Source organism: Diplotaxodon limnothrissa, linkage group LG6, assembly GCF_057381915.1.
Source record: "Diplotaxodon limnothrissa isolate DT_005_m linkage group LG6, D_limnothrissa_male_GT1.1, whole genome shotgun sequence".
Lineage (NCBI taxonomy): Eukaryota > Metazoa > Chordata > Actinopteri > Cichliformes > Cichlidae > Diplotaxodon > Diplotaxodon limnothrissa.
In genome coordinates this window covers 33,894,547-33,911,539 of record NC_140601.1, presented here as the reverse complement: position 1 = coordinate 33,911,539, position 16,993 = coordinate 33,894,547, and the positions used below count along the sequence as shown (strand labels likewise).

General features: G+C 41.0%; 2 protein-coding genes across 2 annotated transcripts; one reads left to right on the top strand and one right to left on the bottom strand.

Moving 5' to 3' along the window:
- The first annotated feature begins 3,265 nt into the window (after positions 1–3,265).
- pi4k2a (phosphatidylinositol 4-kinase type 2 alpha) lies at positions 3,266–9,914 on the top strand. Its single transcript, XM_085356246.1, has 9 exons — positions 3,266–3,718; positions 5,520–5,720; positions 5,808–5,939; positions 6,325–6,478; positions 6,624–6,685; positions 7,923–8,022; positions 8,261–8,394; positions 8,511–8,570; positions 8,699–9,914. Exons 1-9 carry the CDS (start codon positions 3,380–3,382, stop codon positions 8,858–8,860), a joined length of 1,344 nt encoding a protein of 447 aa, XP_085212372.1. The 5' UTR covers positions 3,266–3,379; the 3' UTR covers positions 8,861–9,914.
- A 2,461-nt stretch (positions 9,915–12,375) lies between these two features.
- avpi1 (arginine vasopressin induced 1) lies at positions 12,376–13,820 on the bottom strand. The gene is made up of 2 exons (XM_085356245.1): positions 13,459–13,820; positions 12,376–12,577 (listed from the first exon to the last, which is right to left on the bottom strand). Exons 1-2 carry the CDS (start codon positions 13,818–13,820, stop codon positions 12,376–12,378), a joined length of 564 nt encoding a protein of 187 aa, XP_085212371.1.
- Positions 13,821–16,993: the final 3,173 nt, after the last annotated feature.

The window sequence follows — 16,993 nt, the reverse complement described above, 5'->3', positions numbered from 1 at the left end:
ATGAAATAAATAACTTTACAGAATCTGGGATATACAGCTATACAGAAATGGGAACTATGCAAGTTGTAAACAGTTGTAGGATTAAAGATTATCGAATGTACAGAATGATTATTTACACAGAGCTATACAGTAGTGCAGTTAAGATAAGTGAGGGTGTAGATAGTTTCTACAGAGGCTATATAAAGTGCTAGTGGTTGTGAGTGGTGGTTCAGTCCATGTTATTATTGTGTGTTTGAGGGTACAGTTGTCCATTGTGGGTGTGTGTATGTTCAGTCCATGAGTTTAACGTGGGTCAGATGTCAGGAGGCAGAGTTCAGGAGTCTGACAGCTGTGGGGAAGAAGCTGTTCCGGTACCTGGTGGTCTTAGTCCGGAGGCTCCTGTGGCGCCTCCCAGAGGGCAGGAGGGTGAAGAGTCCATGTGATGGGTGACTGGGGTCTTTGATGATTTTCCCAGCCCTTTTCAGACACCGCTTCCTGTAGATGTCTTTTATGGCAGGAAGTGGTGCTCCGGCGATGCGCTGGGCAGTTTTCACGACCCTCTGCAACGCCTTCCGGTCCGAGGCAGAGCAGTTCCCGTACCAGACTGTTATACAGTTGGTCAGGATGCTCTCGATGGTGCAGCGATAGAAGTTCACCAGGATGTCTGAGGACAGGTGGTTCTTCCTCAGAGTCCTCAAGAAGAAGAGGCGCTGGTGAGCCTTCTTGACCAGCTTGGAGCAGTTGGTCGTCCAGGTGAGATCCTCGGAGATGTGGACTCCCAGGAACTTGAAGCTGCTCACACGCTCCACAGCCGTCCCCTTAATGTGGATGGGTGGATGTGGGTCAGCATTCCTCCTGTAGTCCACGATGAGCTCCTTGGTCTTCTCGGTGTTAAGCAGCAGGTTGTTTCTGTCGCACCACTCAGCCAGACGATCCACCTCCTCCCTGTAGGCGGCCTCATCGTTGTCACTGATGAGGCCAATCACCGTGGTGTCATCTGCAAACTTAATGATGGTGTTGGAACCATCAGCAGGTCTGCAGTCGTGGGTGAAGAGGGAGTAGAGGAAAGGGCTCATCACACAGCCTTGTGGTACACCGGTGTTCATTGTGATGGTAGATGAGCAGCGGTTATCCAGCCGGACATGTTGGGGGCGGTTGGTCAGGAAGTCCAGTAACCATTTGCAGATGAGGGAACTGATACCCAGGTCTGTCAGTTTCCTGATGAGTTGTGAGGGGTGGATTGTATTGAATGCTGAACTGAAGTCTATAAACAGCATTCTGGCGTAGGTGTTGTTGTTGTCCAGGTGTGAGAGGACAGAGTGCATTGCGATGGAGACTGCATCCTCTGTGCTCCTGTTCCGGCGGTATGCGAATTGGTGGGGGTCCAGGGTGGGGGGGAGACAGGATTTGAAGTGTGCTAGGACCAGTCGCTCTAAGCACTTAGTGATGATGGGGGTGAGTGCTACTGGGCGGTAATCATTGAGGCAAGATGGGTTGGAGTTTTTGGGTATCGGGACGATGGAGGTGGATTTGAAGCAGGCCGGTACCACAGCGTGGGCCAAGGACAGATTGAATATGTCTGTGAGCACTCCTGCAAGCTCCCCAGAACACGCTCTGAGAACACGCCCGGGGATGCCATCAGGGCCTGCAGCGCTGGTATATTAGCGCTGGTGTCCCCAACCACCTTCAGTGTCATCTCCCATCAGGAGTTGAAGACTTCTAATTCACATGTTTCACACATTTTCCTGTACACTATCCGTCTCAGTGTATACCATCTCAGCTTGCACATTACATCGTGCTATATGCTGTTGGATAGTCTCCAGGGCACCTTTGCACAGGCTAAAACTTGGGTCTTCTTGGCTGTGGTAGACTCCTGCTTCCATGGATCTTGGTTCTGATGATGGCATGATCAGACCCTCTGTGCTGTCCTTTAAGTCAGCCTTTAAGCCACTGGTAGGATTTCATGATGTTACCAACTTCCTCTATCTGTCCATGGTACATCCCACAAAGAGGTTGGTCATCCATGATAGTTCCTCATCACCATTTATCATCCGCTGCCTAAGGCATTCTGATGTTATATGACTCAACAAGGACTGAGAACACTCCTACACACATGTTCTCAGTATAGATATGATGGCTAACCAACCAGACAGAGTAGCGGTGGCACAGTGATAAATGTAGCTATACCAAAGGAATCCCAGATCTTAGTCCAGGAAGGTGCAGTCCTAGGAAAAGCAAAGATACTGCACGGGACCCTCAAAGACCACCTGCAGGGTGAATGGGGAATCTGTGTTTGTGCATGCATGTTTAATTGACTGGGGACAGGGCATTCTTTTTAGTTTTTTTTAATATACCACAAGTATGAAAATAATTTATTTTATCATTGATGGGAACGGGAAACATGTCTACATGTAAAAGCTAGGTACGTCAGCCCGATGTCACCCAGAAATGTCTCTAAGTGTAAACCAGAAAAAAATACAAAATAATGATAATGATGCTTTGTATAGCTGAATCCTTAATTGCAAGAGGTTGCACAGGATATGGAACTGTATATTCTCATTTGAAACAGATTTTTCCTCCGGATGCCCTGCCATCGGGTCTTCTGTGTGTTAGGTGAAGATGTTAACGAACTCTAGACAAACAAGACAGTAAATCATACATGTGCATGATAGTATAAAATAAAAAGAATTAAGAATAAATTGTTTAAAAATAGTTTTAAAAATTCCATAGAGTCTAGTTTTGTTATGTTTCAGTATCTTGAACTGTGACCCATTGCCTGATTGTTAAATGTTTTTTTTTTTTTACATTTAAAAATATCACCAGAAATCATTAGAAATGACACGTCCAATTCCAACTTTCCATGACTCAACTTCAGTTTCCATAATTATATTATGACACTGATTTATCTAATTCTCCTAATTAAATTGAAAGCGCTTTCATGCAGTACTTGAATCTAAATATAAGTCCTTTTTTATCAGCCTGGCAGAATTTACCGACATCTACAAGTAAAACTGTTATAACCCAGTCTGATAACATCCTAAAAAGGCCCCGTGATAAAAACACAGGACGTGTTTATCAAAGGCTTTTTTGTGGGGTTAATTGATTGGGTTAACTTTTCTCTCACATGCTTTCCGTGGGCGGAACTATTCTGTCCAATCACTGCAACAGATTAGCTTGCTGAAGTGGCTATTTGCACGCTGATTGGTTACAGATCAAAACACTTCACGGGTCCCGCCTCTTCCCGGAAGCTGACGGTCATCTGATTTTTTTTTCTTGTTCCTTGTTAGCAAGCGTCAGTGCTAGCTAACAAAACATCGATTCCACTTTCTTTTCGGTCTTCTATTTCCTCTCTGCATCCATTATTAGGAGTTAAAGGAACTTCTCGTCTACCTCCCAAGTCATGGACGAGACGAGTCCGCTTGTCTCTCCGCTCCGGGACTCGGGTGATTTCACCTACTGCCCCACGGAGCCCACCAGCCCCCGGGGCGCGTTTGGAAGCACGCCGGGCTCCGTGGTGCGCATCACGGCCGGCAGTCCGGGGCGCAATCGAGAGAGACAGCCGCTTCTGGATCGAGACCGTGGAAACACGCCACGGGAGGCGCACAGGAATGAATTCCCAGAAGATCCCGAGTTCAGGGAGATCATCCGAAAGGCCGAACGAGCTATAGAGGAGGGGATCTACCCCGAGAGGATCTATCAGGGTTCCAGTGGGAGCTATTTTGTCAAAGATTCACAGGGGGTAAGAAGACTTGCTAACTTAAATCTGCCTCTTAACTGACCGGTCATTTGAGGGATTTGTGAAACCCGAGAGGTTGTTGGTGTTGTCTGAAAACACTTAAGGGTGTTTTGAGAAGTGTTACTTGGTCCCAGGAAAGGCCTCGTGATGACTTTGCAGATACACTGTAAGTCTAGATAAACTAATTATCATCCAATCGAATAGCCAGATACTGAAGAGAATTGGAGGTTGGTATATGAATAATACAATGCAACAGAGAAAGTTTAAATAAAACATAGCCCGAGATTCCATAAGAGGGGCTTTAGGGTTTTTTCCTTCCTTCTCAGCTCAGGTTTTCTTCTCAGATATTTATTTTCTCTAAGTACTTTACCTCTATTTCACCTCCACTACCAATTTGTAATCACCTAATGTGCTGTGACAGAAGGGTGAGGTGTCCACAGGAAACCCAGGCACAGTGACAACATGCGAACATGCAACCCCAGCTGAAGTTGGAACTTTGAATTGGTAACCAGTGCACCACTGTCCGTGCCAGTGTAGACTTAGTTCTGACTTAATTACTCATAATCACAGATGTCAGTGGTTCCAACACTAGGTCCAGTAATGCCAGGACTCTTTATGCACCAAATCAGTGAAAAATAGGTTAATTAAAAAACACACACAGACACAACCCAAATGGACCTGGGGTATTCTTTTTATTTTACTGGCCACACTGATGCTGTTTTTTAGCTTATGCATTGCACATCAGCGCACCCTAAATAAGACACACACTGCAGGCCGCTTCCAACAAATATATCTGTCTTCAACCAAAATTATGAATGTTATATACCAATTGCAAAACTCCTATAACAAATTACTTGCTTTCTTCTAAAATGCTTTCATCACCATTGTTACTGTAAGTGTGTTGACACATGTTCATTATCTACATCCCAGCTAGTGTAAGTAATCTGTTAGCGACTCTGTATCTGACCAGCTGTCCCGGTGACAGCAACACATATTCAAATAACATACATGATTTTTAGGCTTCTTTTTTTTTTTCAGATGATACTCTAAAGTTTCATGATTGGAGCCAGCTTGAGCAGCTCACTGACACCTTCCTCCCAGTTTCTCCCAGTGTGTTAAGTTGTTTAAGAAAAGAGAAGTGTGCCTCAAGGCATCTGAGATGGATCCACACAAATGCATTTTCCGTCTAATCACACCAGCTTTATTGTGCTGCTTGTTAAGGCTGAATGTGTGAGGTTTTTATCCAGTGACCTGCTGCTCCCATTCACCTCCCATTCTCCACCTCTCCAGTTTCCTTAGTCACTACCGTGATTAGTAGTCATGTGCTTGCTCCCTGTGAGGATATAACTCTTCAGTGACCAAGGTTTATGTTGTAATTGCCGCATGAGATACACTATACGCACCATGTAATGTAACATGTGACTTCTATAAAGAATTATAACCACCATACCAAAAATCTGCCTTTTGCCTATCCTGTGAAACTGTCATCCTGTGTAGCTTTTAAAATAAGTTTAAAGGTTCTAGTTTCATTTCAGCCATAATATGGTTTCAGTATACAATTTCAGTTCATGTTGTTAATGGCTTTTATTATTTAAACTACAGGATAATTCTGCTTTCTGTTATTCTCTATTCTGTGTTGGTGTCAGATTTAAAAAACAAAACAAAAAAGAAACACATTGTCTTTGAATTTTACTGTTTGTCTCATACATATATGTAAACCTGCCCTTCTTACTCTATCTTCTCTGCATGGGCCACTTTATCTGCAATTTATTTTATTTTTCTTCCATTCTGTCTCCCTTTGCAGAAGATAATTGGTGTGTTCAAACCAAAAAATGAAGAGCCCTATGGGCAGCTGAATCCCAAGTGGACCAAGTGGCTCCAGAAACTGTGTTGTCCGTGCTGTTTTGGCCGTGACTGTTTGGTCCTGAACCAGGGCTACCTCTCAGAAGCTGGGGCCAGTCTGGTTGATCAGAAACTGGAGCTCAATATTGTTCCCAGGACCAAGGTATAAACTCTCAGGGCAGTGTCTTCACATTACAAAGGTCAGTAAAGAAAAAATTTCCCTCTTTTTAATCAGAATTTCTACTTTTAGGTGGTGTATTTGGCAAGTGAAACATTCAACTATAGTGCCATAGACAGGGTCAAGTCTCGAGGAAAAAGGCTAGCTTTGGAGAAGGTGCCTAAAGTGGGCCAGCGCTTTCACAGGATTGGACTGCCACCCAAGGTAATCTGGTACATTGGTTTTATGCAAGTCATTTTATTCAGTTATTAATTTGTTTATTATTCTACAAATATTCTTAAATGTATTCTTACATTTCTATGAAATGTTCAGTTTCTCTCATCAAGAGATTTAAGCTTGTTTCTCATGAAATAATCATGTTCATCATTATTGATTAGCTTATAAAATCAAATGCCGTTTTAGCTGTAGTGGACACAATATCTATGTTTGGTCATCAACCCACATAAATATTAAAAAAAACTCCCAGGGATAAAATACCATTTTAGGTCATTTCAGATGAAGAGTTGTAGGCTTTTTAACTTTCTTGGGAAAATGATTTCGAAATCTATCAGAAAATCTCTAATTTGCAGTACTTTTTCTGCTTCAACAGGTCGGTTCTTTTCAGCTCTTTGTTGAGGGATACAAGGATGCAGATTTCTGGCTGCGAAGGTTTGAAGCAGAGCCTTTGCCCGAAAACACCAACCGGCAGCTCCAGCTGCAGTTTGAGCGGCTCGTAGTCCTCGATTATATTATCAGGAATACAGGTACGTACTCACAACCGTAAGTAAACGAAGCAGAGTGAACTCATTTATCACTGTTGAAAACATTTATTGTGCTCATTGCAGAGCGTGTAGTGCTGCTTTGGTTAGGATTGGGTTTATCTGAATTTGAATATTTTTTGCATCCCAGACCGGGGAAATGACAACTGGTTGCTGAAGTACGACTGTCCCATGGACACTGTTGGAAACCGGGTGAGAAACACACACACGAAAGCTTAAGTGCAAATACATTTAGAGTTGTAATATTAATTTTCAGAAATGCTAATTAAAATATAACTGTCAGGAAAAGCACAGGTAGCGATTTACATTTTTCCTGTAGGCAAAACATGTTTCCCACACAAACATCAACCAACCAGCTGATCTGAGCATCTTTTTATTCTTTTTATAAAATAAAAGACAATAACCTACTGCTCAGTCTAAACTACAGTGAGGCTGAGAACATGAATGTAGTAGTACAGGATGTGGTCTTAGTATTGTTTCATGTTGTAGCATGCAGATGGAGAAAGGCAGATGTCTCTTAAAGTGCTGTTTGATTATTGCAGTTGGATGCTACAACATTGTTGTAGTCAGGCAGACTTGCTGCTAACCTAAAAACAATATTATTTTTTAACTGCAGTTTCATTATCTTAGTAAGGACACATAAATAACTAAACATAACAGATTTTATGGAAATCTGTCTATGTTTCATGTATCTGAAAGGAAATAAAAATTATCGATGTTGATATAGATTACCGATATATCCGATTTTTAAATCACCAAAAATCAGTATCAGTATTAGCAGATGAGCTAGCATTAGCTTACATTAGCAAGAAAAAAGACGTCTCACTTTTGAGCAACAAAATCAAGTGAAGGTCCCTCAGTGAATCAACCCTGTTAGAATTAAATGAGAATCTGTTCATATATTTGCAATAAATAAATGAATCGTTAACATATGAAGAATGAGAGTGGCATGCTGTTGCCTCACAGTAATAAGGTCCTGGGTTCCAAACCATTAACCAGCTGTGGACCAGCCTGTTTATTGTCCCCGTGCCTGCTTTAATCTTCTTGGGTTCTCTGGCTACGGTCCAAAGATGTTTATGTCAGGTTAAGTGGTTATCCTAAATCAGCCGTAGGTGTTAATGCAACAGTCAGTGGTTGCCCCTCTCTTTTAGCCCTGCAATAGACTGGCGATGCATTCGGGCTGTACTTTGCCTTGTGCCCAGTGACAGCTGGAAGAGTTACAACCCATGTCTCAACAGTGAATTAGATAAGTGGATGAAAATGGATGGATGGATACGTGAAAAATGCTAAACATTGCAATTTTAATATTGTTAATTTTTTTTTTTGTTATTGTTTTTGCTCATTCTGCATTGTGAAGGCCAAATGCTTTCTCCCGAAAAGGTCAGTAGTTAAATATGTATTTGTTATATTTATGTTTTTATCTGTCCAGGACACAGACTGGGTGGTAGTAAAGGATCCTATCATCAAGTTGGCAGCCATAGACAACGGCCTAGCATTCCCCCTGAAACACCCTGACTCCTGGAGAGCTTGTAAGCACCGTTTAAACCACTCATTGTTCAACTTAAGAACATTATTCTTCCCTTGAGAAAAAGAAAGAGCTTTTTATTTTTCCTTTTTATAAGTACGTACATTTTATATACATTGACTGTATCTTTGCTTGTTTCATTAGGTTTTAATTAATTTTCTCTTCGTTTTGATTTCACAAATAATTGCTGAGCTCTTTACAAGCAATATATTCAATTAGAATGTTTCCTTGTCCAATCACAGACCCCTTTTACTGGGCGTGGCTTCCCCAGGCCAAAGTTCCTTTCTCTCAGGAAATCAGAGAGATAGTGCTTCCTAAACTCAGTGACCCAAATTTCATCAAAGACCTAGAAGAGGACCTCTATGAACTCTTTAAGGCAAGTCATCATTAATTTTTGTGGCATAGACTGATGTAAGTGAGAGAAGTTTGAAGTGAAAACAAGGATGGAGAGGATGGCTATGGTATATACATGTTATCTACTGTGTCTCACAGAAAGATCCTGGTTTTGACAGAGGACAGTTTCACAGACAAGTAGCTGTTATGAGGGGACAGGTGAGTTGTCGTTTCTGAAATTGTCTGTCTAGACAGCAAAACCTAATGGTGAGGACAAAAAGTGGGAAATGATTCTTAATATATGTATGAGTTTAAGATGTGACAAACCTCTCAATTTGCATCCCAAGATCTTGAACCTGTGCCAAGCCCTGAAAGATGGTAAAACACCCCTCCAGTTGGTCCAGATGCCTCCAGTAATTGTTGAAACAGCCAGAGCTCCTCAGAGAGCAAACAGTGAGTCTTACACGCAGAGTTTCCAGAGCAGGAGACCCTTCTTCACCTGGTGGTAGAAAAGAAGCAGAAGAAGAGAAACAACAAGGAGCTGGAGCGAGAAAAGCAATTGAGAACATTAGTGTTTGGATGAAGGACACTACAGAACCTGAGGGCACAGGTTTTAATTTTTTTTTTTTTTTTTCCTTGAAATGGAATTAGTCCTCACATCTCCCATCCTTTCCTTATGGATAATTCAGTAGCAGAGTGTGAGTTGGTGAATGTTAAGAAGAGGCCAAAAGAGGAAGAATTTCATAATGTATCTTCCCTGTTTTACTTATGTGCCTTTTGTGGAGGTCAGCTTAAAAACTGATGATGTGATGAAGATTTTGTACCTTCTTGTGAAAGATTTCAGTGAGGTGACTGTTCTGTTGGAATCCTGGGTGCACACAATGTTTGTTCACGCACACTCGTCAGAAGCCTCTCATGTTGTTGTTTTTTTATGGGAAGTGTTGAAGTCCATGTTTTGTTTTGTTTGCTTTTTTCCATATCTCTCATCCTTCAATATCCACATGCATATTCCCTCCCACAAAGTTCAAAACCCCGGGTTGGTGAAAGCAGTTGTGCCACTAAATCGTTATTTTATTTTACTTTATTTTTTAACAAATAAGAGAAGTGTTCATTGTGACCAAGTATGACAGATTCAGGAAACAGGCACTCAGTGGTGTGCATGCCTTTACACAATGAACATCGACCATGTGAACTGGTTTCACATGGTTCCTCCTAAGATCAGGATCTGCAAGTCATCTTGGTTGATGTAGAAAAGCTGAGGTACTTTTGGTTTAAGAACTTAACTGTTTGTTAAGTTAAGGTAAGTGTGAGTTTGAGTGGCTCGTCTAATGTGTCTACTCCCTCTGAGGAATTGAGTCTTTGGTGAAGAAAACAAAATTACTGCATCTGCAACTAAACAAAGGGGAGTGGTGGTTGCTCGTCCATCAGCTCCTTTTGTTTTGGACTCTTGGTTTGAGTTGATTTTCTGTCTCCAAGGTGGACCTAAGTAAACAAAGAAGTAACTTTCTGCTGTATTGAACTGACATGAAATGTAATGCACTGTATAATTTGTATGTAATATTTAATGACAGATTATAATTAAAACATATTCCATTAATACAGGCGATTTGTGCGTTTGTGACTGTTGATTATAATTGATTTTATTACAATACAAAAGAATAGAACAGCCCTTTATTGTCATTGTACATGTACAATCAAAAAATAAGAAGTGCAAGAATAATTTGCTCATGTTCAAGCAGAACTAAAGTTTGTTAGTTTTTCAAAACTATACTTTCAGTTTATGGCTTTTTTTCTTTCTTTTTTTTTAATGGATAGAAAATTTTTTTTTAATCATGACTGAGTCATGAACAAATAATAAACTTTATTATTCTGTTGGATTTGCACTGAATTTTTTAACTGAACAACCTTTAACACCGGACTAGCACACTTTAATCTGACAACAGTTATTCATGCGTATCGAGTTGCATGGAGAGGGAACCACAGGCAGCACTTTTGAAGTCTATTTTGCATTTTGGCCTTGTCTTTAAAATTGTTCCACTCTTAATTAAGACTCAGTGCTATGCTCAGTATCCTTTTCTGTTGACAGTTGATATAAAATCAGGACCACTTCACTGCTGAACTGTTTTTTAATGCAAATAACTAATTATCCAATCGCAGGCAAGCAACTCATCGTGCATGTAAACATAGAACAGACGACCTGCTGAAGTCCAAACTGAGCATCAGAATGGGGGATAAAGGTTATTTTAAGTAATTTTGAACGTGGCATGGTTGTTGGTGCCAGATTTTTTTTTCCACACAATCATCTGGGTTTACAGAGCATGGCAGTGAGCGGCATTTCTCTGGGCAAAAATGCCTTGCTGGTGCCAGAGGTCAGAGGAGAATGGCCAGACTGCTGACTGCTGAATCTTGAAGCCGATGGGCTAGAGCAGCAGAAGACCGAACCACATGCCACTGCTTCAAAGAAGAGGAAACTGAGAGAGACAGGAGAAGATTGGAAAAGTATTGCCTGGTTTGATGAGTTGCTTTTTCTGATGCAACATTTGGATAGTGGGGTCAGAATTTGGCGACTCAAACTTGGTGGTGTAATGGAGTGGGGGATCTTTTGGGGAATCAGCCTACCTGAGTAGTGTACCCATCTTCTGTTGGCTGCTTCCAGCAAGACAACATCCCATGTAATGAAGTTAAGATAATCTCAAACAGGTTTATTGAACATGCCAATGAATTCACTGTACTCTAATATCCTCCACGGTCACCAGTTCTCCAACAAGCAACCTCTGCATTGCAGTAGAATGGAAAATTCACATTATGAATGTGCATGCAAAGCCACAGCAACTGTGTGATGCTATCATGTCAATACTGACCAAAATCTCTGAGGAATATTTCCAGCACCTTGTTGAATCTATTTCACGAAGAATTAAAGCAGTTCTGTAATCAGGTTCCAACCCTGGTGTGCATCGTGGGTTTGTCACACGTAGTGACAAACCCACAGTAACCACCCAACTTTCTTCAGCTTGTTGATTTATTCATTGTTTTCACTGCCAGTTTTAATGATTTGGTTCATTCTCCTTTGTCCCCTTATTCTCTGGGTTAGCATCGCACTTGTTTGCAGAAAAGAGCACTGATCAACCCACAGTACACTCTCTCCACCACCCATCGACAAACACAATTAGCACCCAGCTGGTAAATATATTGGGGAATTTAGCAACTAAGATTTAGCAACCAGATAGAGAATGTTGTATTTAAATTTACCAGATGGCTAGAACTAACTGTAAATTCATGCTAGTGTGTTGTAAATAGGCAACTTTACAATATGGTACCTTTTTTTCTGTTGCTGAAAAGCTAATCCAGGGTTTGAAATGAATGTGAGTGAATTGTTTTATTATTTATATGTACATTTCAGACATGCAGTTTGTGGGGGTAGGTTAATTGATCAATCTAAATTGCCCATAGGTGTGAATGCAGGAGTGAATGTGAGTGCGAATGGTTGTCTGTCCCTGTGTGTTGGCCCTGTGACAGACTGGCGACCTGTCCAGGGTGTACCCCACCTCTCACCCTATGACAGCTGGGATAGGCCCCAGCGCCCCCCACGACCCTGAAAAGGATACGTGGAAGCGAATGGATGGATGGATGGATGTACATTTCACCGCTAACTATTTATTTTAAATTTATGATTGCTTTGATATTCTGTGACACATTGAAATATCCATATAAAAGTATTTCCCTCTGTTTATTCAAAAATATTTCACTCTGTGTATAAGAATTGTAGTGTACAGAACAGCTCATTAAAAAACCACAACAACAACAATAAAACTGTTCATTCTAGCCTCTTTCCAACAACTCTCTTTGTGAGTAGACACACATTTGAATTTCCTATAATAGATTGTCCTTTAATTTGCATGCAGATTTACCACAGTTCATAAAGTTGTGCTAGTGTCTAACACGTATAGTGCATGATAGCAGAAGCGCGTACTTCTAAACAAAATCAGCCTTCAGTTTTGTTGCATCTTCATCCAAAATCTAGTTTTTAATAGAGGATGCGATGAAGGTAACGTTCAGAGTCTCTGGCGTCCTCAAGCCTTGTCACCCCCAACCTCCATGATGAAGGTTTGAAGGGATTTTGACTATCTGAGATGTCTTCCTCAGTTGGCAACAGAAATTCTCCTGCACTTGGAGCTTTAGTGGTTTCTTCATCATCAGCACTAAAGTCAGATAATGGCTCCTTAATCCTGGAACAAAGATAAATAACTCTTGGTTAGGCAGTTAAATACACTGTCACAAAGACACATTATAATTTGAGGATCTGAACATTTCATTTGCTGTTTATATTCTAAAATTCTGATTCCTTTGCAGTTGGCCTGATGGTTTGATACTAATGTGTATGGTACTCTAAAGCAGAAATATAGCCACAGACGAGCTACAATGAGAGAACAGCCATAAAGAAAATTTGTAGGTTGCCACATGGAAAAGAAGTTAAATTACAACGTAACAAGTAAAAACGTTATTGACAATTACTTTTACTTTATGGTTGTAGAACAGAATAAAGTTACAATGTCTCTTTATTTCTCCAGAAATAGAAAAAAAGCCTTTCAGCAAGTGAAATGAATATGTCATTTGTGGCATACAAAAAAGTGTCAAAAATAAATTGTCACATTAGACATTTAGCATGAGAAAACAAGCTGAACTATACAGTCAAACAGAGTTTCACAACTTTAGCTCACAGCGTTGTCAAAGAAGTAACACTGAGTAATTCTGTTAATACTGCACCACTCTGTCGCCGACCTTCACCACGCTGTGAGACTTTATTATTACTCTAAGAACTCTTATTTCATCTCAGTGAGGAATGTAGAAACAGATGTATGACTGTGTGTGTGTGTGTGACAGAATGCAGGGGAACACACAGTCATGTGAGGTTAAAATGAGTTTGTTAGACACATGACAATTGTTTGCTGCATTTAGGCAGGAGCTTGTGTAACCCAAAGTTTAACTGGTGACAGTATTACTGATACGAGGGGGAAAACAATTTTCTACAAATAAAATCTAAAATCATTATCTTCACACATCCTGTCTTTTCTTATTTTGTGTAGGAAAAGACAAAACAGACACAAACCTGAGATATCCCAGTGCTCTGTTCCACTTGTGATCTTTCCGTCCCTCGACTCTGATTCCTGCTTTATTCCTTGCTCGGACTCTCAGTCCTACCAAGGCCTCGGCCAGCCCTGTTTCTTCCCCTTCTTTCTCATCCTTTTCTTCATTTGCTCCTGGCATATCGTCATCTATCCCCTGCCACACCAGCTTCGCCCGATGCTCAGCATTTCTCTCCCCTGACATTCTGAACAGCCTGTGTAGCTGATGCATGTTCAAGCCTGTAAAAATGTTAGAGCATCCAGACTTTCGGCTGCGTCGACTGGAAATGTTCCACTGCATAAGGAGACTTTCCTCACTGGAGCTGGATTCCAGGGAATCTGCCATGTCACACGGTTGGAGAATTTCTGGGTTGTTATATAAGGGCACGAGGATGATGATGTGAACCCAATGTACGGGCACTGCTGAGAGTCTGGAAGATAAGGTAAAAGAGAGAGAATTAAAAGGAGAGAGACTAACCTGGTCAAACTAAGGATAAGGATAAGGATAAAGAGATCACGACCACAAGCTTTTATCCAGCAGACAATTTCCATGACTGGAGCCAAAAAAACTATTTACCAACACCATCCTTGTCTGACAAACTCTTATCTCATTACTCATGGGTATTGGGTTAAGTACAGTATGTAGGGAGTTTGTTGGGCACATTACAACTTACACATTGTACAAACTCATGTACTTGCACACATCCATGTGAAAACACTTATGTGGGACTGCAAATAGCAAATTTCTCTTACCAATATATTTTTTCAGTGACTTAACTGGGCCATAAAAAGTCAGATTTTCTAATTGTTTAATTGTATTAAGTAAAACCTGAAAAAGAATAAATCTGAGAAGACGAAAACGACAGAATTTTGTATTTTTTGCTAAATCATGACAACATGTGTTCAAGCCCCCTGTAGGCTTTCAAAAAACATGCATGTGTATCTTTAAAAAAAAAAAACATTAACAAAACACCACCTCATGTTTGAAGTGGGTGACTTCAGGTCTTTTTGCTGTTTCAGGAGAAACTGGTATTTTTAAGATTAGGCTAGCTTTTTGCTTTTTTGCTTTTGTTTTGGCTGATGAGAACTGATAAGGAAATTGGAAGTTTCATAGGCTATTCACAGCCTAATAGTTCTATGCGTCACATTGTTGTGACAGCCAGTCTCCATGTCATATCTAAAGCATCAAAAGCCCCAAATCTACATCAAATAATTCTCCATTATCATCTTGACAGTGTATCCCAAATATAACTGTAAACTACAAATGCAATAATAAGGGTGCTTACCTTCAGTCTGAGTGAGACAACTGTATGCACTAGGCCAGTAGACAGACAACCTGATTAATGAACCGGCATCCAAAGTGTAACCTTCACACCGGCTAATGCCCAGCCGACCCACTTCACAGGGGCGCGTCAGTGGCACGTGGTGTCACGAGGAACGTAAAGGAATAATCAAAGAGTAGGCTAATCCATTAGTGACGTTAGTGTTTGTGCGCTCACCTCACAGCAAGAGTCAGCCTGTAGCATTCAAAAAGAAAAACAATAACCAACAGAGCAAACATTAACCCCACCACATGGATTTGTGCTTTTAATCTCGCACAAATCCATGTGGCGAGATTAAAAGCGGGGTTATTTTGTCTTAAAATTCTAAATAGCCGTCTAATTAACCTTACAGGTATCTATGCATGAGAGCTGAACATGAGTGCATTGCTTGAGCATGAGCTTCAGGATCTCCTGAAGAATATTGAATAGATCAAAATGGTCTGAGGCATCATAACTGTCTTATTTGATAAGTTTATTTCAAGCCTCTTTTATGCATTTCTCCCATTTCTTCCGTCAACGAAATTTCAGTGGTACTTCTATCTATACCTTCCTGTTATTAATGAGATTAATAAAGTGAAGTCGTTAATAAAACCCACGCAAAGCAATTTTACCTGTAAAAAAAGTGAGTGCGCCATTATTAACTTATTTTAGACAAGCTGAACTAAAGCTAATACCTCCTACGATTAAAGCCACTGAAATTACTGCCGTTATCCAGTCTCTGTTCAGACGTTCAACATCATTTAATAGCACATACCACGTGACCCATTGTTCCTACCATTCGGCAAGAAGCCTGGTGGAAAGGTAGCAATTAGCAATGGCTGGTTTAGAGGTAATGTAAAGTTTTTTATTCATATACTCTCATACGGCCCTGACTTATATAATACGGAGCCCCCCAGGGGACATGGGAGAAAAAAAAATTACGGAGGAAAAAAAAAAATTAGGGAGAAAAAAAAAAATTAAGACGGACTTTTGCGAGATCTCGCAAAAGTATTGCGAGCGCTCGCAAAAGTATTGCGAGATCTCGCAATAAGTATTGCGAGCGCTCGCAAAAGTATTGCGAGATCTCGCAAAACTCCAACAATGGCGGCAGCTACTTAGTTGTAATATTACTCTTTCTGGGTCACAAAATACACTTTTAAGATATTTTGAGGCGTGAATGTAGTTGTGTAAACGTCAGATACCTGCTCGGTTTACAAGACATCACATATTTGCAAAAGAGCTCCGACGTTTTTGGAGATCTGACACCCACTAGCTCGAAGCTAACGGGCGGTCGAGACCTACTACAGCCGGGAGGAACACCGCTTTCCCGGCACATCGTGCCTCGACCTCCCGGTCGGCTTCGAGCTGGCGGCCACTAGCTCGAAGCTAACGGGAAGTCGAGACCTACTACAGCCGGGAGGAACACCGCTTTCCCGGCACATCGTGCCTCGACCTCCCGGTCGGCTTCGAGCTGGCGGCCTCCGAAGAATGCGGCTAAAACTTTTGCGAGATCTCGCAATACTTTTGCAAGCGCTCGCAATACTTATTGCGAGATCTCGCAATACTTTTGCGAGCGCTCGCAAAAAGTCCGTCTTAATTTTTTTTTTCCTCCCTAATTTTTTTTTTTCTCCCATGTCCCCTGGGGGGCTCCGTATATATAAACTCATAACGCTCCATCTTTTTATTTATTAATTTATTTATTTTTACCGTGTAGGAGGTTGATTGTAATTTAAATAAAACAGAAATACATCAAACTGTATATGCTTATAAACACTGATAAAAGGAAGCACTGTGACTGTGGAAGACCCAAACCCTGAATTTAGAGTTTAATGTGATCGTCAACAGGAAAAGGACAGATTTTAAACGTTAACCATTTACTTAAGATAACGAGCATTTAGTAGATCCAAGATTCTAGCTTAACTTGCTCGAAATACCTTAACTATTTACTTTCAGGATGTCGCTGACGTTAAAAAACAAAGCTCGTTTTCTACAGCAGGTGTAGAGCACCTAATTAAGACCAATTAGCAGGCGTGTGAGGAGATCTCTTTAAAAACTCATAAAACGCCTGGTGGTTATTTCTCTTGCGTGTGACCAGCGTTTCCTTTCAAGACCAAACATGCGTGGGCTTTTTGCTGGATTAAAAGCTGGCCGGGTTCTTTATACCCGGGTCAGGTATTCAACAAAGAGCAACTTACATCCATGGCAAACCGCCCAAAGA

Coding starts and splice junctions, on each gene's coding strand:
- pi4k2a (XM_085356246.1), top strand. CDS start 3,380: ATGGACGAGACGAGTCCGCTTGTCTCTCCGCTCCGGGACTCGGGTGAT. Junction 6,479..6,623: donor TTATATTATCAGGAATACAG/GTACGTACTCAC, acceptor TTTGCATCCCAG/ACCGGGGAAATGACAACTGG. Junction 8,395..8,510: donor ACCTCTATGAACTCTTTAAG/GCAAGTCATCAT, acceptor TGTGTCTCACAG/AAAGATCCTGGTTTTGACAG.
- avpi1 (XM_085356245.1), bottom strand. CDS start 13,820: ATGGCAGATTCCCTGGAATCCAGCTCCAGTGAGGAAAGTCTCCTTATG. Junction 12,578..13,458: donor AGAGCACTGGGATATCTCAG/GTTTGTGTCTGT, acceptor TCTTTGTTCCAG/GATTAAGGAGCCATTATCTG.